Here is a 15,960-nt window from a genome sequence, read left to right on the forward strand (position 1 = left end):
TTGCAATGCAGTATTTAAAGCTAGCCGTCTTATAGCACCACCCAGGATTGCAGCCCTAAGTACACTTATCCAGCTGCTCGGGTGACAGCACGAAACAGAACGGGCCATACAAGCTTCCATACATCGAGAGGTTCTAACATGCAATGCATTGCATTAAAGCCGGGTTGGTTTCTCAGACGACTCATAATAGGTCGTAACCGCACATGTTTATCAGCCATGTCCTATGATTACTGCCCGTGACGCCGCCTTCTCCCTCTTATTAGACCTGTTAGCATACCGGAGGCGTACTACCGGAGACGTGCACCGGTTAACCGGAAGCCTTCCGCGTACGCGCAATGGCCCCGCCTGGCCGCACGCATGTCAATGCGCGTACGCGGAAGGCATTCGGTATACCGGTGCACATGTCTCCAGTAGTACGTCTCTGTAAGCTAAAAACGTCCATTATCTTGGAGATTTGCAGCGCTCTTGGTGTGCAAGGCTGCTTTAGCGCCTTGAGATCGCGCCGCCCTCTGACGCTTACTTTCCAGGCTGCTGGCGCACTAGGAGTTCCTTGCCTCTATTTGGCCCTTCTCACTTCCGTGCGAGGCGGTGAGCTCATTGTCTCTGGGCCGCTCTCGGCGCTTGACGTGCCACAAGACTCGCCTACCACTATTCGTCCATACTGATGTGTTAAGCCGCTCAGACTGCCCTGTCAGTTCGGTGTGCGGCTACATAAAGCTACAGTTGGCGACATCGACGAGCACTTCTATTTCTTGATTCGGCCGGCTCTATTGCATGGCTACGAGGGCAATACTATAGCAGTAGAGAATTTGACAGCGCATAACTAACGGCAGAAAGATTAAGACGTTGATGTACAACAGCAGCGTCACGTACTAGTGACCAGAACACCAAAAGCACGGCAAATACATAGCGCAAGGGGTGGCGGTGAAGACTTAAGGGTCTAATGATGTGTTCCATGGGCGATCCCGAGCACATTTTCTTGCTCCGAAAAAATGAAAAACATGCATAAAATGGTGACTTCGATTCAAATTCTAGATTATTATTGGCAAAGACGGATTTTGTATTCCTTCAAAGAATCGGGGATCTGCTTCGAATCGCCAGTTGTAATACGCCACAAGGCATCGGCAAACCGAGCTTACCATTTGGCTTCGCTTGGAACAGCGGTAAAAAGTATTCTAACTCCGTAAGGAGTACTTTTTCACAGTGCGAAAATGGCGGCGTCTGTGGGCATTGACTTTCCTTCCTTTTTCCACTCCCTATTTCCGGTCCTCGTATTCACATTTGTTTTCTCTCGCTGCAATCATTGTTATTGGTACTATAGAGTACTCTCATCATCATCACCCTCACTACGCGCACTGCAGGGCAAAGGACACGCCAAAGACATGAAAAATTACAGGCCGATCAGCTTACTGTCTGTTGCCTACGAGATATTCACTAAGGTAATCGCTAATAGAGTCAGGGTAACCTTAGACTTTAATCAACTAAATGATCAGGCAGGCTTTCGTAATGGATATTCCACAATAGACCATATTAAAACTATCAACCAGGTGATAGAGAAACGCGCAGATTATAATGAACCCCTATATATAGCCTTTATTGATTACGAGAAAGCATTTGACTCAGTGGAAACCTCGGCAGTCATGCGGGCATTGCGGAATGACGGTGTAGGGGAGCCTTATGTGTGAATACTGGATGATATATATGGGAACTGGACAGCTTCCACAGTCCTCCATAAAGTCAGCAATAAAATTCCAATAAGAAAGGGCGTCAGGCAGGAAGACACGATCTCGCCAAAGCTATTCACCGCCTGTTCACAGGAGGTATCCCGAGGCCTGAATTGTTAACAGTTGGGGATAAGAGTTAATGAAAAATACCTAAATAATCTTCGATTCGCTGATGACATCACCTTGCTGAGTCACTCATGAGATTTATTGCAAAGCATGAGCAATGAAGCAATTTCCCTGAAGAGGAAACTGTACAACAGCTTAATATTACCGGTACTCACCTACAGGGCAGAAACGCGGAGGCTAACGAAAAGAGTTCAGCTTAAGTTATGGACAACGCAGCGAGCCATGGAAAGAAAAATGATAGGTGTAACGTTAAGAGACGAGAAGCGGGCAGAGTGGGTGAGGGAACAAATACAGGTTAATGACATCCTAGTCGAAATCAAGAGAAAGAAATGGGCTTGGGCAGGGCATGTAATGCGAAGGCAAGATCACCGCTGGTCCTTAAGAGTAACGGAGTGGATTCCAAGAGAAAGTAAGCGCAGCAGGGGGCGGCAGAAGGTTAGGTGCGCGGATGAGATTAAGAAGTTTGCAGGCAAAGGGTGGATGCAGCTGGCAAAGGATAGGGTTAGTTGGAGAGACATTGGAGAGGCCTTTGCCCTGCAGTGGGAGTAGTAAGGCTGATGATGATGATGATGATGATGATGAGCAATGAGTTAAGCAGAGCAGGATGGTAGGTCTAAAAGTTAGCATGCAGAAAACAAAAGTAATGTTTAACAGTCTGGCAAGGGAACAAAAGTTCACAACTGGTAGCGAGGTGCTGGAAGTCCTAAAGATGTCTACTTAGGTCTGGTAGTGACCGCTGATCCGGATCATGAGATGTAAATAACTAGAAGAATAAGAATGGGGCTCTCTCAGGTCATGAATGGCAGTTTACCAATATGTGTGAATAGAAAAGTATACAACAGCTGTAACTTACCAGTGTTCACGTACGGGGCAGAAATGTGGAGGCTGACGAAAAGGGTTTAGCTTCAATTAAGGGCAACGCAGCGACCTATTGCAAGAAAAACGATAGGTGTAACATTCAGAGACTAGAAGCGAGACTGGGTGAGGAAACTAACTTGGGTTAATGACATCCTAGTGGAAATCATGAGGAAGAAATGGCCTTGGGCAGGTCATGTAATGTGAAGGCAAGATAACCGCTCGTCCTTAAACGGACCCAGAAAGGGGTTTGTACCGAGTGTAAGAAAAGCCAGAACACTGATAAATACTGAACCGCCCATCTTTCTACCGCAAAAATTTTCCACGTATTTCTGGCAACACCAGAGATGCAGGTGATTAAAAATGACAGTCCGCCTTTTCCCTCTCAACTCATACGCCAAAGGGAGCCATAAAAAATAAAAACTACATGCTGGCGCGACTCTCCGCCTACGAATACGTCATCATTGTTTACTTCTGGTAGCCGCTCTCGCTCGCTCGCTTCACGCCTGGCGCATCATCGCATCGTCTGCCATCGACGAGATTTGCTTATTTGTCGTTTTATGGACCCCGATCTCAAGCAACGCTTCATACAGATAAGTGCCGAGATGAGCTTCGAGCCATACAAGAATACGCCGTTGAAAAGCCGGCGTTGAATTTTGACGACGACGAAAACGATTCGTCGGCGGGTTCACCAGACTCTCCCGACGATGGAGGTGGTGATGCTGTTGGCGGGTAAGTGATGCGTCTGGTAATGATCGTACGCATATTCTTAGTTGTACAAGTAATGTAAGTCATACAAAATGGTAAATAATAGCTAGCGTGAGTGCTTGCTTTCATCAATATTTTGAGCTGTCGCCCGTCGAGCTATGTTCTGCAGATAAACATTCAGGGCTAGCGCAGGTACAGTTGCGGCTTCTGCGGTTTAATGCCGACACCCCTGGAGCAAGTTTGCTGCCTCGACGTTCCGGCAGTAGTTGCGGAGTGCGAGGAAGGGTGCGTCACACAGCATCGCGCATTCCAGAGCGTATGCTGCACCCTAGAGGTTCTCAGGTTGGTCTATTGGGCGATGCGGGAGAACGGCGCCCACCTGGAAGAGGACGAGGAGCTGCACAGGTAAGCCAAAAGTGTCTTACAACTGAAACACAGTTATATGTTCACCATAACCATTGGTTGTTTGAGATCTAACCGGTTCCTTGCGTACCGGGCATTCACCCAATGAATATGGGGGACGCTCGGCAGAGCCAACCGTGTGGTGCTGCCAGCCTGCGTCGTGTGCAGCTTTCGGAGGTAATTTCCCTCAGCCAGCTACATGGGCTTTCGGCACCCTGCCCAATAGCGCAGGTAATGGTCCACTAATGCCATGATGTTCACATTTTCCATTAACTGCAGATTACTGTCTATTTGCTGCTTAGTGTCGCCGTTGGCTCATGTTTGTCGTTAACAGTTTTGATACTGTTGACCAGAGGCATTCCTTCGGCGAAGCAGCAACAAGTTTATATAGGCCCTTCTAGAGCCTACAGATACATGCGCTTTATGGGTTTAATCTTTTGTGCATAGCTTTATCGGTGCAGGCGGTATCGTGAATACACCACTTTTTTTTTCTCCCCAATGTAGTAGGATTACAGCATGCAGCACAAAGTGCAACTCGTGCCTGCTGGAAAACATTGAATAGATTTTGGATGTCACGAGGACACGAATGGTCAAAGGGTAGATGCGACTGGGCTGCTTTCCATGGGTGCAGTATTTAGATGTATGGCAGCTGTGAGTTTTTATTAGGAAAGGACACAGTAGTCATCTCGTTTTTTTTACATCTACTCTAATCATTCCTCCTTCCTTTGTGTGTCACCATCATTTGTGCATTGCAGGTTCTGTCTGCCACTAAATATTTATTTTTACCTGAACCAGTTCTGCAGTAGATAGGGCTCTTATATTGGCCGTCATGTAATGTTACTGGTTTATCGGGATTTAACGTCCCAAAGAAACTCAGGCTATGAGGAAGGCTTTATCTGCTGGCAAAATAATTGATGATTTTAAGTTGTATAAATTTTGTACTTGTGGCTTTGTGTACTTGTGGCTGTGTGTACGTATTCAATTGTATGCATCCACCCTGTAACGGCCTTACGGCTGACAGTATCAATAAATAAATAAATAAATAAATAAATAAATAAATAAATAAATAAATAAATAAATAAATAAATAGTGAGGAGCTTCAGAAATTTCGACCACCTGGGGTTCTTTAACGTACACTGACATCGCACAGTACACTGGTCTCTAGAATTTCGCCTCTATCGAAATTTGGCCGCCACGGCCGGGATAGAAAACGCGTCTTTCGGGCCAGCAGCCGAGCGCTATAACCACTGCGCCACTGTGGCGGTCGCCAGTTTACTAGTGGTCTACAATGGGCAAGAACAGGACTGCGGTTTTTTCTGCAATTTTGGTGGTGTGCACTGCTTACAGAAAAGTGGTGTTTTGCACTTCAATTCCTAACTTGTATTCTAGGAAACTACCTTATTTATTGTCCCTTTGGATATCACATCATCTGGTGCCTAGTCATGTATACCATTAAGATTCTTCATCACCCTTAGTCTCACCAATGCTGGGGCCCAGCTAAGCAACATGCACCAGCTTCCGAAACAGGCCGCTCAGGATGCAGCTGAAAATGGTGGTAAAGTGAGCAGATGAAGGGCTTCAGTACATTCGTAGGTAGCCCAGCAGTGGGACACGCTAGAAAATGACAGCACCCTGCAGGGTGAGCTTAGCATCAACCTGCAGTTTCTCACTCTCTCTTCTGTTTGTGTGTCTGCATGTATCTGCCAATCTGGGCAGTGCTGTTATGAAAGCCTCCACCAGTTTGCTGGGCTTTCTTCCTCATATCGCATTTTGCACTTTCGTAGATCATATTCGCATGACATGTGGTATGAAATGGGCTTCGAACATAGCCTTTACAATATTGTAAAAATTTGGACCTTCCTGTTCACATCAAGTGAGGAAAGAACATCTTCAACCTTTCTGCCGACTCAATAGTTACGCGACTCAGCTGCTGACCCTGGTATGCGGGTTTGATCCTGAGCTTGTTGGCCACATATTGATGGAGGTAAAATGCGAACGCCTGTGAACTGTGCGATGTCAGTGCATGTTAAGGAACCCTAGTTAGCAGAAATTTATTCGCGGCCCTCCCTCATTTTATTCAATTTGTTTACAACATACTGATAGCCTCATAGTGGAGGCTTTTGCAGGTCAGGGATAAATTGTATACACACATGAAAAACGTTTACAGTCAGATTACTGCAGACATGAAAAAAAAGCAATAACAAATCATAATAAAAATAAACTCTAGGTTGCAAATTAACTTGGAAGAAGAAAAAGGAAATGCAATACAATGCGATAAATCAACCACACAAAAACTAAATAAAAACAAACAATTCAAAAACTGTGCACCCATTCCCATTCTAGATTTGACAATAGTCTGAATTTTTTGGGGACGTCAGACCCCACAAGTCACCTGTAGTGAGCGTATAGTGGGGGCTGATGGCGCCAGGGGAAAAGTTTCTCAGTGTTAGCACAGCTGAAGATAACAGCACAGGTCAGCTGAAAAGGTGGATGCACTGGGATTGATACACATTGGATTCCTTCACTCTGCGCAGCTGGAATCATTGAAGGTGTAGCGGGGCTGGCATCGCCAGCAATACTGATGAAGCTGGGAGTGCGACCTGGCTCGCTCAGAACAGAACACATTCGGCAACCGGCCTGGCCAGCAACGTCGACAGCCCGCTCCGCCGGCTCACCAGCCGCGGCTACCGGTACCATCCAATAAATGTGGATCACCTTCCACATCTGGTGACTCGTCTGGACGACAGCTTCGATGCACGCAACGCCTCCCCCACCGGCTCTGCGCTCCTGCTCGTACTGTCCCTCCACTTGGCCTTCCCGCTGCATGCCCGTTGTTCGCGCCTGGTTTTCGGCAACTACTTCTCGCCGCCATGTACACGCCTGCGATCACATCCGGTGAGTTCCTCCAGCTGTATCAGCGCTTCTTCCTTCCTCGGATGCTTGGACTGCCTGCGTTTTATGCCAGGGACCTCGTTTTTTGGCTGGTGCTGCTGGACTTATACTTTCACATCAACCACGTGTCCAGCGAGCTGCTGCGCTATAACCATGCCAGCCGAGAACTCCCACCCAGTCTGCTGGCAAAGCAACAGTGGCCACCTCTTGGCCCCGATATTTACGTCGAGTTCAAGGACGGCCTGACGACGTATTTTGGCTTGGAGCTCCCGCCGACTCTCTGCGCTGCTGTGCCGGGCTCAGAAGCAGTGCCGCCACTCAACTTGCGACGACTGGTCGAATCCCTCCTCATAGCGGTTTCGGTTTTCCCTCTGCCAGCTACTACATCGGAGCCGCTCCCCATCCCGGTCTCTCCCAAGTTTGCTCCACTGGCCCTTATGGACGGCCATCCACCTGCGAGTTCCCGTCCCGCAGCGGCTCCTGCCCAGCCCTGCTTGCCAACCGTGATGCCTGCCCTTGGACCATCACCAGAAGAGCTTTTTCCCGACCCGGGCCCCAACTCGCTTCTAGTCGCCTGTTCGCCTGTTACCTCTTGCCCAACCACAGTGAGCCCATGTGTCCTTCCTGTCGCGGGGCATGCATGCACGCCACAACAGATAATTGATACGCATAACACGCCACCCGAACCGGCTGCCACAGATTCCTGCCCACCTGACGCCTTCACCAGTGACTGTGCCTCCGAAACAGACGAGAAAGACACTGAAGGTGGTTCCATGCTTCCAACACATTACAGCGCGCCCCATCCACTACCGCAAATGAACTCAGCACCACTGCTTCCTTCCCATTCTGACCTCTACATCACGGACTTTTGCCCTCTGTTTCGAGCAAGCGGTCCAATGCCACAGTGGGCTCGCTTTTGCAGACAGCCGGTCCATCCTGTCGACCGCTTCGTCCACTTCCCTAAATGGCAGCCTAAGCCCCACGCAGCAGATCTCCAGCCCAGTGTCGTGCACCGTCGTTTCTCTGTCGCCAGCAGCCAAGGAATCGTCTTCATTTCCACCGCTGTGGCTTCCCCCCGCCATACCTTCGTCCGCAACGACTGGGCCAGCGAACACCGCATCCCTCCTGTAAATCCCCACGTGGCTGCATTTCCTGTATGGAAATTTCCCGGCCAACATCAACCCAACTGGCGGCACCACCAGTAGACCTTACGACTGAAACACGCCTAGCTCGCCTCGAATTCCTCGATTTTTTCAGCCTGTTCATTGCGTCATCATTCTCATCCTTTGGCCCCCTCGCTCTTTGCAATGCAGCCAGGCTCGTCAGCCCGAGTTCGTTTCTTCTGCCGGCGACCATCACGAACTCTCACACGAACTTCACTGGCATGAAGAAACTTGTAAATATCGTATTTACTTTTCTTTCTTCGCGCATCGCAGTAGGGGAAGAGCAACTGTAGCGGCGGGGGCATGGCCAGCAGCGCTGATGAAGATGAAGCTGGGAGCGTGACCTGGCTCGCGCAGAATAGAACACATTCGGCAACCGGCCTGGCCAGCAACATCGACAGCCTGTTCCGCCTGCTCACCAGCCGCGGCTGCTGGGACCTCCAATAAATATTGATCACCTTCCACAAAGGCATACTGTACTTGAAGAGAGGGGGGTAGTTTGGCACACAGGAATAGGAGTGCGAGATCAGCAAGATGGCAGTGATATAGTCTATGTAGTGTCCAAACACAGGGCAGGGTGAATGTTGCCAAGATATTAAACGGTCGAATGCTTTCTCTGTGGGCCAGACTGGAGGACTCTGCCAGGTTGTGCTGAGAGGTGTTGCTCACGATGATAATGCCGATGGTAGGGCAGGTAGTGAGAGCGGGTCTGGTAGGGATTTTGAAAATCGGGAATGTCTTTTAGAAATGAGGTCTTGCTTTTTGGTCCTGTTCTAGTGGCTTGTCATGTGGTGTAGAGTTGGTGGCTCAATTCTCAGAAAGTTTTGCTTGTAGGAGGAGCCCTCGCAACTTTCGACAACACTGAGCAAGAGGTTATTAACATAGCCTGCGGAGAAAAACACCGAATTGGATGTTGTTTGAGTACAGAACAGCGGTATTAGGCGAAGAATCTACCCAAGTTTGTGCATTTAGCATCGAGTTGCTGATTATTCAGCATGTGTGTTTCCACTGAATGATAAGCTAGTAACTCCTTTGGTATTACTGCAAATCTAATGAGCCATATGGAAAGGCTACAATTCCAGAAAATTGATTTCACTGCCACAATATTACAGATATTTAAGGTATATATTGTGTTATGAACGGGATGCGCGCCAGCTGAAGATCAAAGCGAATATTCAATCGGCTGGGATGACCACGCGGTAGCGGTAACTTCTAAAGGTGATTTGACCCCGCGAGGACCCCACGAAAAAGTATGTGCTGGGAACCTGCCTGCGAAATCTTTACCACGCTCTTCAGGAAGGAAGAGATGACCTTCCCTTTGTCTGTTTCCGGACGGAGGTCAGAAAACAGGGGAAGAAGGGAACAGTGCCTTCAGGAAATTACCCGTGGCTCACAAGTGCCTGTGTTTGAATGGACGTACAGCTTCGGGCGAAGTAGCAGTGGACCTCCGCATCCTCCTCGCCCATTCCCACGGGGCTCCGCGTGCTCTGTGGGGTGACTCTTCCGATCTGTGCCTCGTGTTCAATTGGATAACGCCTGGTGAAAGGGCGAAACCTTAGTGTACTTAACGAGCATCCTGAGTAGGAACGAAGGCTCTGGGCCTTGGTGATAAGGCTGATCCAGCCGCTCGACGCTATTAACTCTTAATACTTGATTGTTTATTCTTTCTTTCGTAAAATATGTAATTAAGTTTCCTACCAGTAGACCTGTTTGTGTTTTCGTCGTTCCCAAATGTCAGTTTCCATCCTTCCTCATCCCTTGTCCGGCCCAAACACGCTACCTTGCATTACAACAACCGCCCATGCTACCCGCCTATAACAACTGGTGGCTGCGGTGAAATACTGCTACCCGAGTTATAGCAATTGTCTGCTTACTGTATGTGGTCTCAGTGGGCAGAGAGTGAAGTGCCCCTTTCTCGCCTTGGATGTTTTCACCTTCCACCAATGTTCACCATGAGCTGTTTCCACTTGCACTTTCGTAAAGTTCTCGTTGTAGTGCATCACAGCCAGCTGAGTCCTGAATGAAGAGAAATTGTCATCTCATCTGCTTGCATGCCACAGGTAAAAGTGCGCATGTACCTTGCTTGCATTCCTTCCTCCGAGAAGGCGTTTGCCTTGGGAGCGAAAGGTATATGCAGGCTGTGGCACGACTCTAACGAAAACGTTTGCACGTCAGGAGACAGCTGACGGATGTCAGGCAGCAACAAAGGGGAGCTCACAATTTTCTTTAGCTCTTGGACGGCTTATGAGTCTGGAAGAAAAGATATTTGGTCAAACGCTGCTTTATTATCTTTAGCTGAGCCTAAAATTCATCACTGACCAAGTATTAATGTAACAGCATTCGGCACCAGCTCTTACTTCGCTTCATCCACTGGCGTTTTTCATGAGGGCCATGTATCTAATTTTGGTAGGGTCCCTCATGGCCGCTGTGCTTGCGGCAGACATGGTTCAGCAAGCTCTTCTACATGCTGACCACGATGTCCTTATCTCCGCGGCCCATAGCAGCCACCCAGTAGAGGTGGTAAATAATGCTCACAATCCATCCCTCAAAAATTTTGTGTGTGCGGCTGCATGCCTGGAGATTTTTCTTGAGGCTTAGAACAAAGATAAAATTACCCTGCTTGCAAAGCATATACTGGGCCTCTCGCACTAACAACACGATGCCTTAATTACCTTTAGCACCATGCCATACATCAAACCAATGCTTGATGCCTGGCTTCTCCAACCGGCAAAAACGCCTGCCACCGGGATGTCTGTCAGAAAATGGACTACAATAACTAGCCAGGCACTGTAATTGCGGTGAACAATATTTGTCTGCACAAGCAGCACAAAATCAGGGCTTACGCATATCCCGGTCAGAGTTCCATTTTGAAATCCCCTTAACTGATGGTCTATCAACTCAAAGGTCTATTGGACGCTGCTACATGGGCAGCTGTAATCGCCATTCAACGAACAGAGGAGTGGAGAAATGTGGTGAGATTTGAAAGGGCTTTAAGCAGAGGCGGGAACCACAGCCAGGCTCAAATGAGTGAATTCATAGTAGTAAAAGCGGGGAAATTTACTGCAATTAAAAAATACAGCTTATTTTGCAGAGAAAAAAATTGGGCAACCACAAAACACTACAGGTAACAATGTCAGTTTCCAGACTTACAAAAACATCCAAATTGGCTTGCTCGAAATTGCATAAATACTACTACAGCTCGCTGAAAACAATTCTCATTTTTGGGGAAATTATTGCTCTAACAATAACCATTCCAGTTTAAGCCTTTTCAAGGTAAAAAATTTGCAGGCTGATTGTTTGCAAGCCAAAAAATATTGGTGGTGCAATGGTGCCACAAAAGTTTGTGGGGAAAAATGGAATCTTCCAGCAGTGCTCGAGCTTGTCGTGTGGCAGCGGCACATTTTTAACAGCTCAGTGGCTATTGACAATCTTGGTGACACGCTCTGGGCAAGAACTGATCGACTTCCTGCAGGGCCTCCAGTGCATCATCCCACCAGCTATGGAAAGCAGACAAGCTCCTTCAAAGATTACACTCACGATCATCGACTGAGCAACTGCAATATTCCACACCCAGCGTAGCTTGCTGGTTTCTGCGCAACTTCGTCCCTGCCATGAGGCCATTGCGTCTGAGCTCACTGGCCAGTTGGAAGTGCCCATGTGACAAGGGTATTAGCAATGCATGACACGTCGCCTTTTCATGCCGTAGCAATGTACAGAACCCTAGAGTGTTTCCTGTGGTCAGAGAGCATACGGTGACACCTGCATTCTCAAGGGTCTCCAGGCACTTTCCGAGACCTTCCTTTTCCATCACCACACTGTCTGGCACTGCACGTGACTGTGAAAGAAACAAAAAGTTACAACATGCTGATTCATTGAGCAGCTTCTTTCATTCCTTACAATTATCAGCTCAGCTGTGTCCGTTACTTCCAACTAACCCTGTCCAGTGCCAGCTGCGGCTTGCAAATTTCCCCATGTCACCTGCTTCTTTGACTCTGTTTCACCCAGCTGTGTTTGTTTTCTCTTAGAATCCTGTTCATTATGCTAAGGGACTGTCAGTTACCTGTTCTCTACCATTTCCTCCTCTTCATCTCGGCTTCAGCTGAGAAATATTAGGAAGGTGCGGTTTTACTTCAGGGGTCTCTCAAGTGCCCTATAGTAATATTATTTTCATGGTGGCTTCCTTCTTGTGTGCCTGGTGAGCAGTTGCTACTTGACAAAGACAGATGTTTTTTCTACTTTTGATACCTAATTACTCGCTTTAAACTGTATTTACTTTTAATTTAGTTTTATCTTCATCGCTTTCAGTCGTACCATTGCCCTTGACATGTTCACGTCCTGTGTTACCTCCCCTGAATTACTTACAGAGCACTGTCATTAGCAAATCAATGTTGCCACGGTGCTGTTCATTAGCTTTTATAACAAGTTTTCATTCCTCATGTAAACATGCAGTGAGCAGTGCAAGAATTTTGTCAGTTTTGTATGTTTCTGATTACTACTTGAACTTTTCGCGTAAAGGAGCATAATTACTGTGCAGTCTGCAGGCCTTCTCTGAAACCTTTACATAATCCTCTTTTAATTTCTGGTTTTTCATTGCTTGCATGACTGATGGTATTTTAACTAAATGGAATGGGTTTTCTAATGTAGCCGCGATTCTTTTTTTCGGTGGCAGTAGAATTTAAACCAAGGGACTTTTACAAACAAGTCAGGTGATCAATCTTTGTGTCAGCATTGTGACGTGATTGCATTGCTCTTTGCTCTTTGCTCGCAGCTAATGAAAACTCGCCTCATTAAACTCAACTTGTTCCATTCAGACAATTTTGCCCACTTTAACGGCGAGCAGGCTGTACGTCAGGTATTTGGTGCTGTATTCTGGTGAGTCACAGCGACCGTAACCAGCCAGTTCAAGATGTACGCCTTGCAGTTCTTCTGTCAGCGTTGCCTGCTGCTCCTGGAAAAGCTTCATGCAAGACAACACATACTTTACATTTCGTTCCTCAATCAATAAACAGCTCACTTGTGGGACATATATGAGCCCCATATTTCAGTACATGATATAGACTCCATATTTTAGGGTTTTACACTCATGACTAAGGCCCCTGGTTTGTTGCGGTTCCTTGAAAAATCACAGACATGCATTTTTCGCAAATTTGTTAGCAGCCACATTCTCTTTTTAGTGCTATTGTTTCGACAGTAGATCAGCTGGTATGGCAGTATGATAAAAAAAATCAATGATTTATCTTAAGGCTATATATCCATTAATGGTTCATGCTTGCATCCGCCTGTTACATTTTAGGTTACGTAACCTTGTTATGTCACGGCTGGCCAACCATTGCCGAGAGCCTCCAAAAAATGCAGATGACATGCTACCAAGGAGGCGATTCTTAAGATTTGGATGCCACAATAGAGGGAAGTGAAGCCTGCAATACATTTAAGACATGTAGCCGCCGCTGATGCGGCAGCAGTGGACATCACTACCTTGCTGCCACTGCTCGGTTTTGAAAGCTGCCAGGCCGGCACCTGTTTGCCCTTTCTTCTCCTACTCTGCTCAACTCTTTTAGGGCCTTCTCTGTCGCTGCGATCCACCGTACTTTCTTTCTTCATCCATAGCCGCCTTTTCTGCACTTGCGCATAGTACTTTGCCCCAAGGCCGGCAAAAAGCTGCTCTCAAGCCTCATGACGAAAATCACTTTAGCTACCAGGAAAAGCTTGAAAACAGTTCACACTGTAGTATGTATTCTGAAGCATTACTTGGTACCTCCCACGTAAAATCACAATTCATTGTTCTCAGTTAGCATGGTTTTTAATTTTCTACCGCGGAAAGTTAAGGGCCTCAGTAAAGGCTATATGCTGGTAAATAATGCTTGAAAAGGCAGCTCTAAGAAGGGATAATTTCAATTTTCTTCTAAATTCAGTGCCAACTTGTCAATATTTAAAATCTGTAAAGAAAACATGTTTTTGCATTGATGAAACAATGAAAGTAGGACGTTTTAAATCTCGAAACATTGTACAGAGTATGAATCCGACAGCCACTAGCCAAGGTTCACAGTGCCAGCTCCAACGCATATTTTCATTTGAAAAATGGTCTGCCATACTAACTGTAAAAGCTCATTGGAACCTGTACATGGCCAAGCCTCACTTGCAGCTATACACATCATGTATCCTTACAACTTTAAGATACTACTTGCATCAAATTCCTTCCAGAAAACAAACGAACTAGGCCTGCATCATTACTGACTGATTTATTGCTTTTGTATGTTTTCTTTCTCTGATGAAACTGGAGCTCCTTCCGGGCTATGAAGTTGCACAGAGCTTTGTACAGCATGCAGTCGTTACCTTCTTTACAGCGGGCAGCAAGTAGGCCCGCTGATAATTGTGGAATGTTCTCTCGCAGATGGTCTTTACATTGATGGACCTCAACAAAAAATGCAGTGATGCGGCCACAGGGTATCCGGAGAACAGTATTGCCGCAGCTAGTAGGTTGCCAGCTGCCTTATCACCCACATGTGGCTGGCTGTCCCAGGTGTAACTATGGCCTAGTGCACACACAGCCTGCGCTGTGAGAAGTGTGCCCTCCACAGTGAAGTGACTGAGGCAGGGATGACAGCAAGTGCGGCAGATGCCCACTAGCTCTTGCAGGCACCTCACAAATGCAATGAACTTTCGTTCACCTTGAACAGGTACATCTGCACGTGAACTGAAAATAAATAGCATTTCACTGCATTCCAGTTGCCATGCACTCATCATATATTTTTTTCCTTGCAATACAAAACGTTGGACCTTTTACTGAGCTTCCCTTGTCCGATGTTTCCACAAGTGCCCTCCTACAATGCAAAATGAATGTTGTCAAAGTAAACATTCCTGGTGGATTTCACGTTTCATAGGCCCGTTTGGCGCTAACGCTGAGGTTATTATGACTTCAACACCTATTGAAGTAATTGACATGCTACCCTACATCAAACACTGCATATACCCTATTTCAGAGTGCACTTCAGCACATGCACATATAAATTGGCTATGAGCAAAAAGGAAAGCACCGTTCGTGTGTCGTTTTGAACGGATATTACTCATGCCGTATGAGGGAAGGAGTGAAAAACGGGAAAGAAAAAGGCACCATAGTTGAGGGCTTTGAATTATTGCAGTTAAATGGAGCTCTTAAATATGATCTCACATTTCTCGGCATATGGATGCCTTCAGCATTTTGCATGCATCAAAAATTGTTCACTAAGGGCAAGAATTAACCACACAGTCTCAGGCTGAGCTACCAAACAGTGACCATAAGGTTGCTGTGACAGGAGCAGATGCTGGTGTAAGTGTTACAGTATTAACCATACACTTCACATACCTGCCTACACTTGTATGAAATGAAGGCATGTATGTGGTGTCGAGCTCTGTAGCTCGCTGTTCACCTCAATCCTAATCAAAACTGTAAAATTTCTCCGACACCACACTCGCTTCCTTTTGCTTCTGTGGCGTTGGCGCACCCTGCGCTCTGAAGCTGGTTGGTAGGGGCGACAGCGGGGAAGGCAGCATTGCAGTTGGCTCGGCTGTGTCCTGGCCGCAACAAGAGGTTTGATGCTGATGTTTACCTTTGTAGCTGCAGCACTTTTCTGCACTTATTACCTGAATAGTGCACTTATTACCTGACTAGTAGTGGTTTCCAGTTTTTTCAGGCTGGAAGCCCCTACCATGTTGCGGAGTGCATCCTACTTACCAGAAGAAACTCGCAGCGGTGTGCTGGGCACATCAGGCCACTGCTCTGTGGTCTGTGCTCCCACCGTGTTCCTTATTGCAGGGCACGTGCAGTTACGAAGTGGCTCCTAAAAAGGAAGATAATTATCTGAAGGTCGTGAACTTATGGCATGCTCACTAGACTGGTGTGTATAGCAGTACTCCTTCCATTTTCTTAAGCATGTTGATGCTCTTGCAGAGCAAAGGAAGGCCTCTCTTAAGCTTAACATCGTAACAGCCACAAACAAGCAGCGCTGTGAGTTGTACAGCTAACTTTTGTGAACATCATCTGCTCGGTGTATGCCGTTGTCTGCCATGTGTAGGAAGCAAACGACGGCAATCGCAAACAAAGAGTCAGAATG

At 47.0% G+C, this 15,960-nt stretch overlaps 1 protein-coding gene across 1 annotated transcript; it reads left to right on the plus strand.

The window, feature by feature from the left end:
• The first annotated feature begins 3,479 nt into the window (after window positions 1-3,479).
• LOC144119221 (uncharacterized) lies at window positions 3,480-8,291 on the plus strand. Its single transcript, XM_077651896.1, has 2 exons — window positions 3,480-3,818; window positions 6,350-8,291. The coding sequence occupies exon 2, from the start codon at window positions 6,686-6,688 to the stop codon at window positions 7,910-7,912; it is 1,227 nt and encodes a 408-aa protein (XP_077508022.1). The 5' UTR covers window positions 3,480-3,818; window positions 6,350-6,685; the 3' UTR covers window positions 7,913-8,291.
• Window positions 8,292-15,960: the final 7,669 nt, after the last annotated feature.

The sequence above is a fragment of the Amblyomma americanum genome, chromosome 2 (genome assembly GCF_052857255.1).
Source record: "Amblyomma americanum isolate KBUSLIRL-KWMA chromosome 2, ASM5285725v1, whole genome shotgun sequence".
Taxonomy (NCBI): domain Eukaryota; kingdom Metazoa; phylum Arthropoda; class Arachnida; order Ixodida; family Ixodidae; genus Amblyomma; species Amblyomma americanum.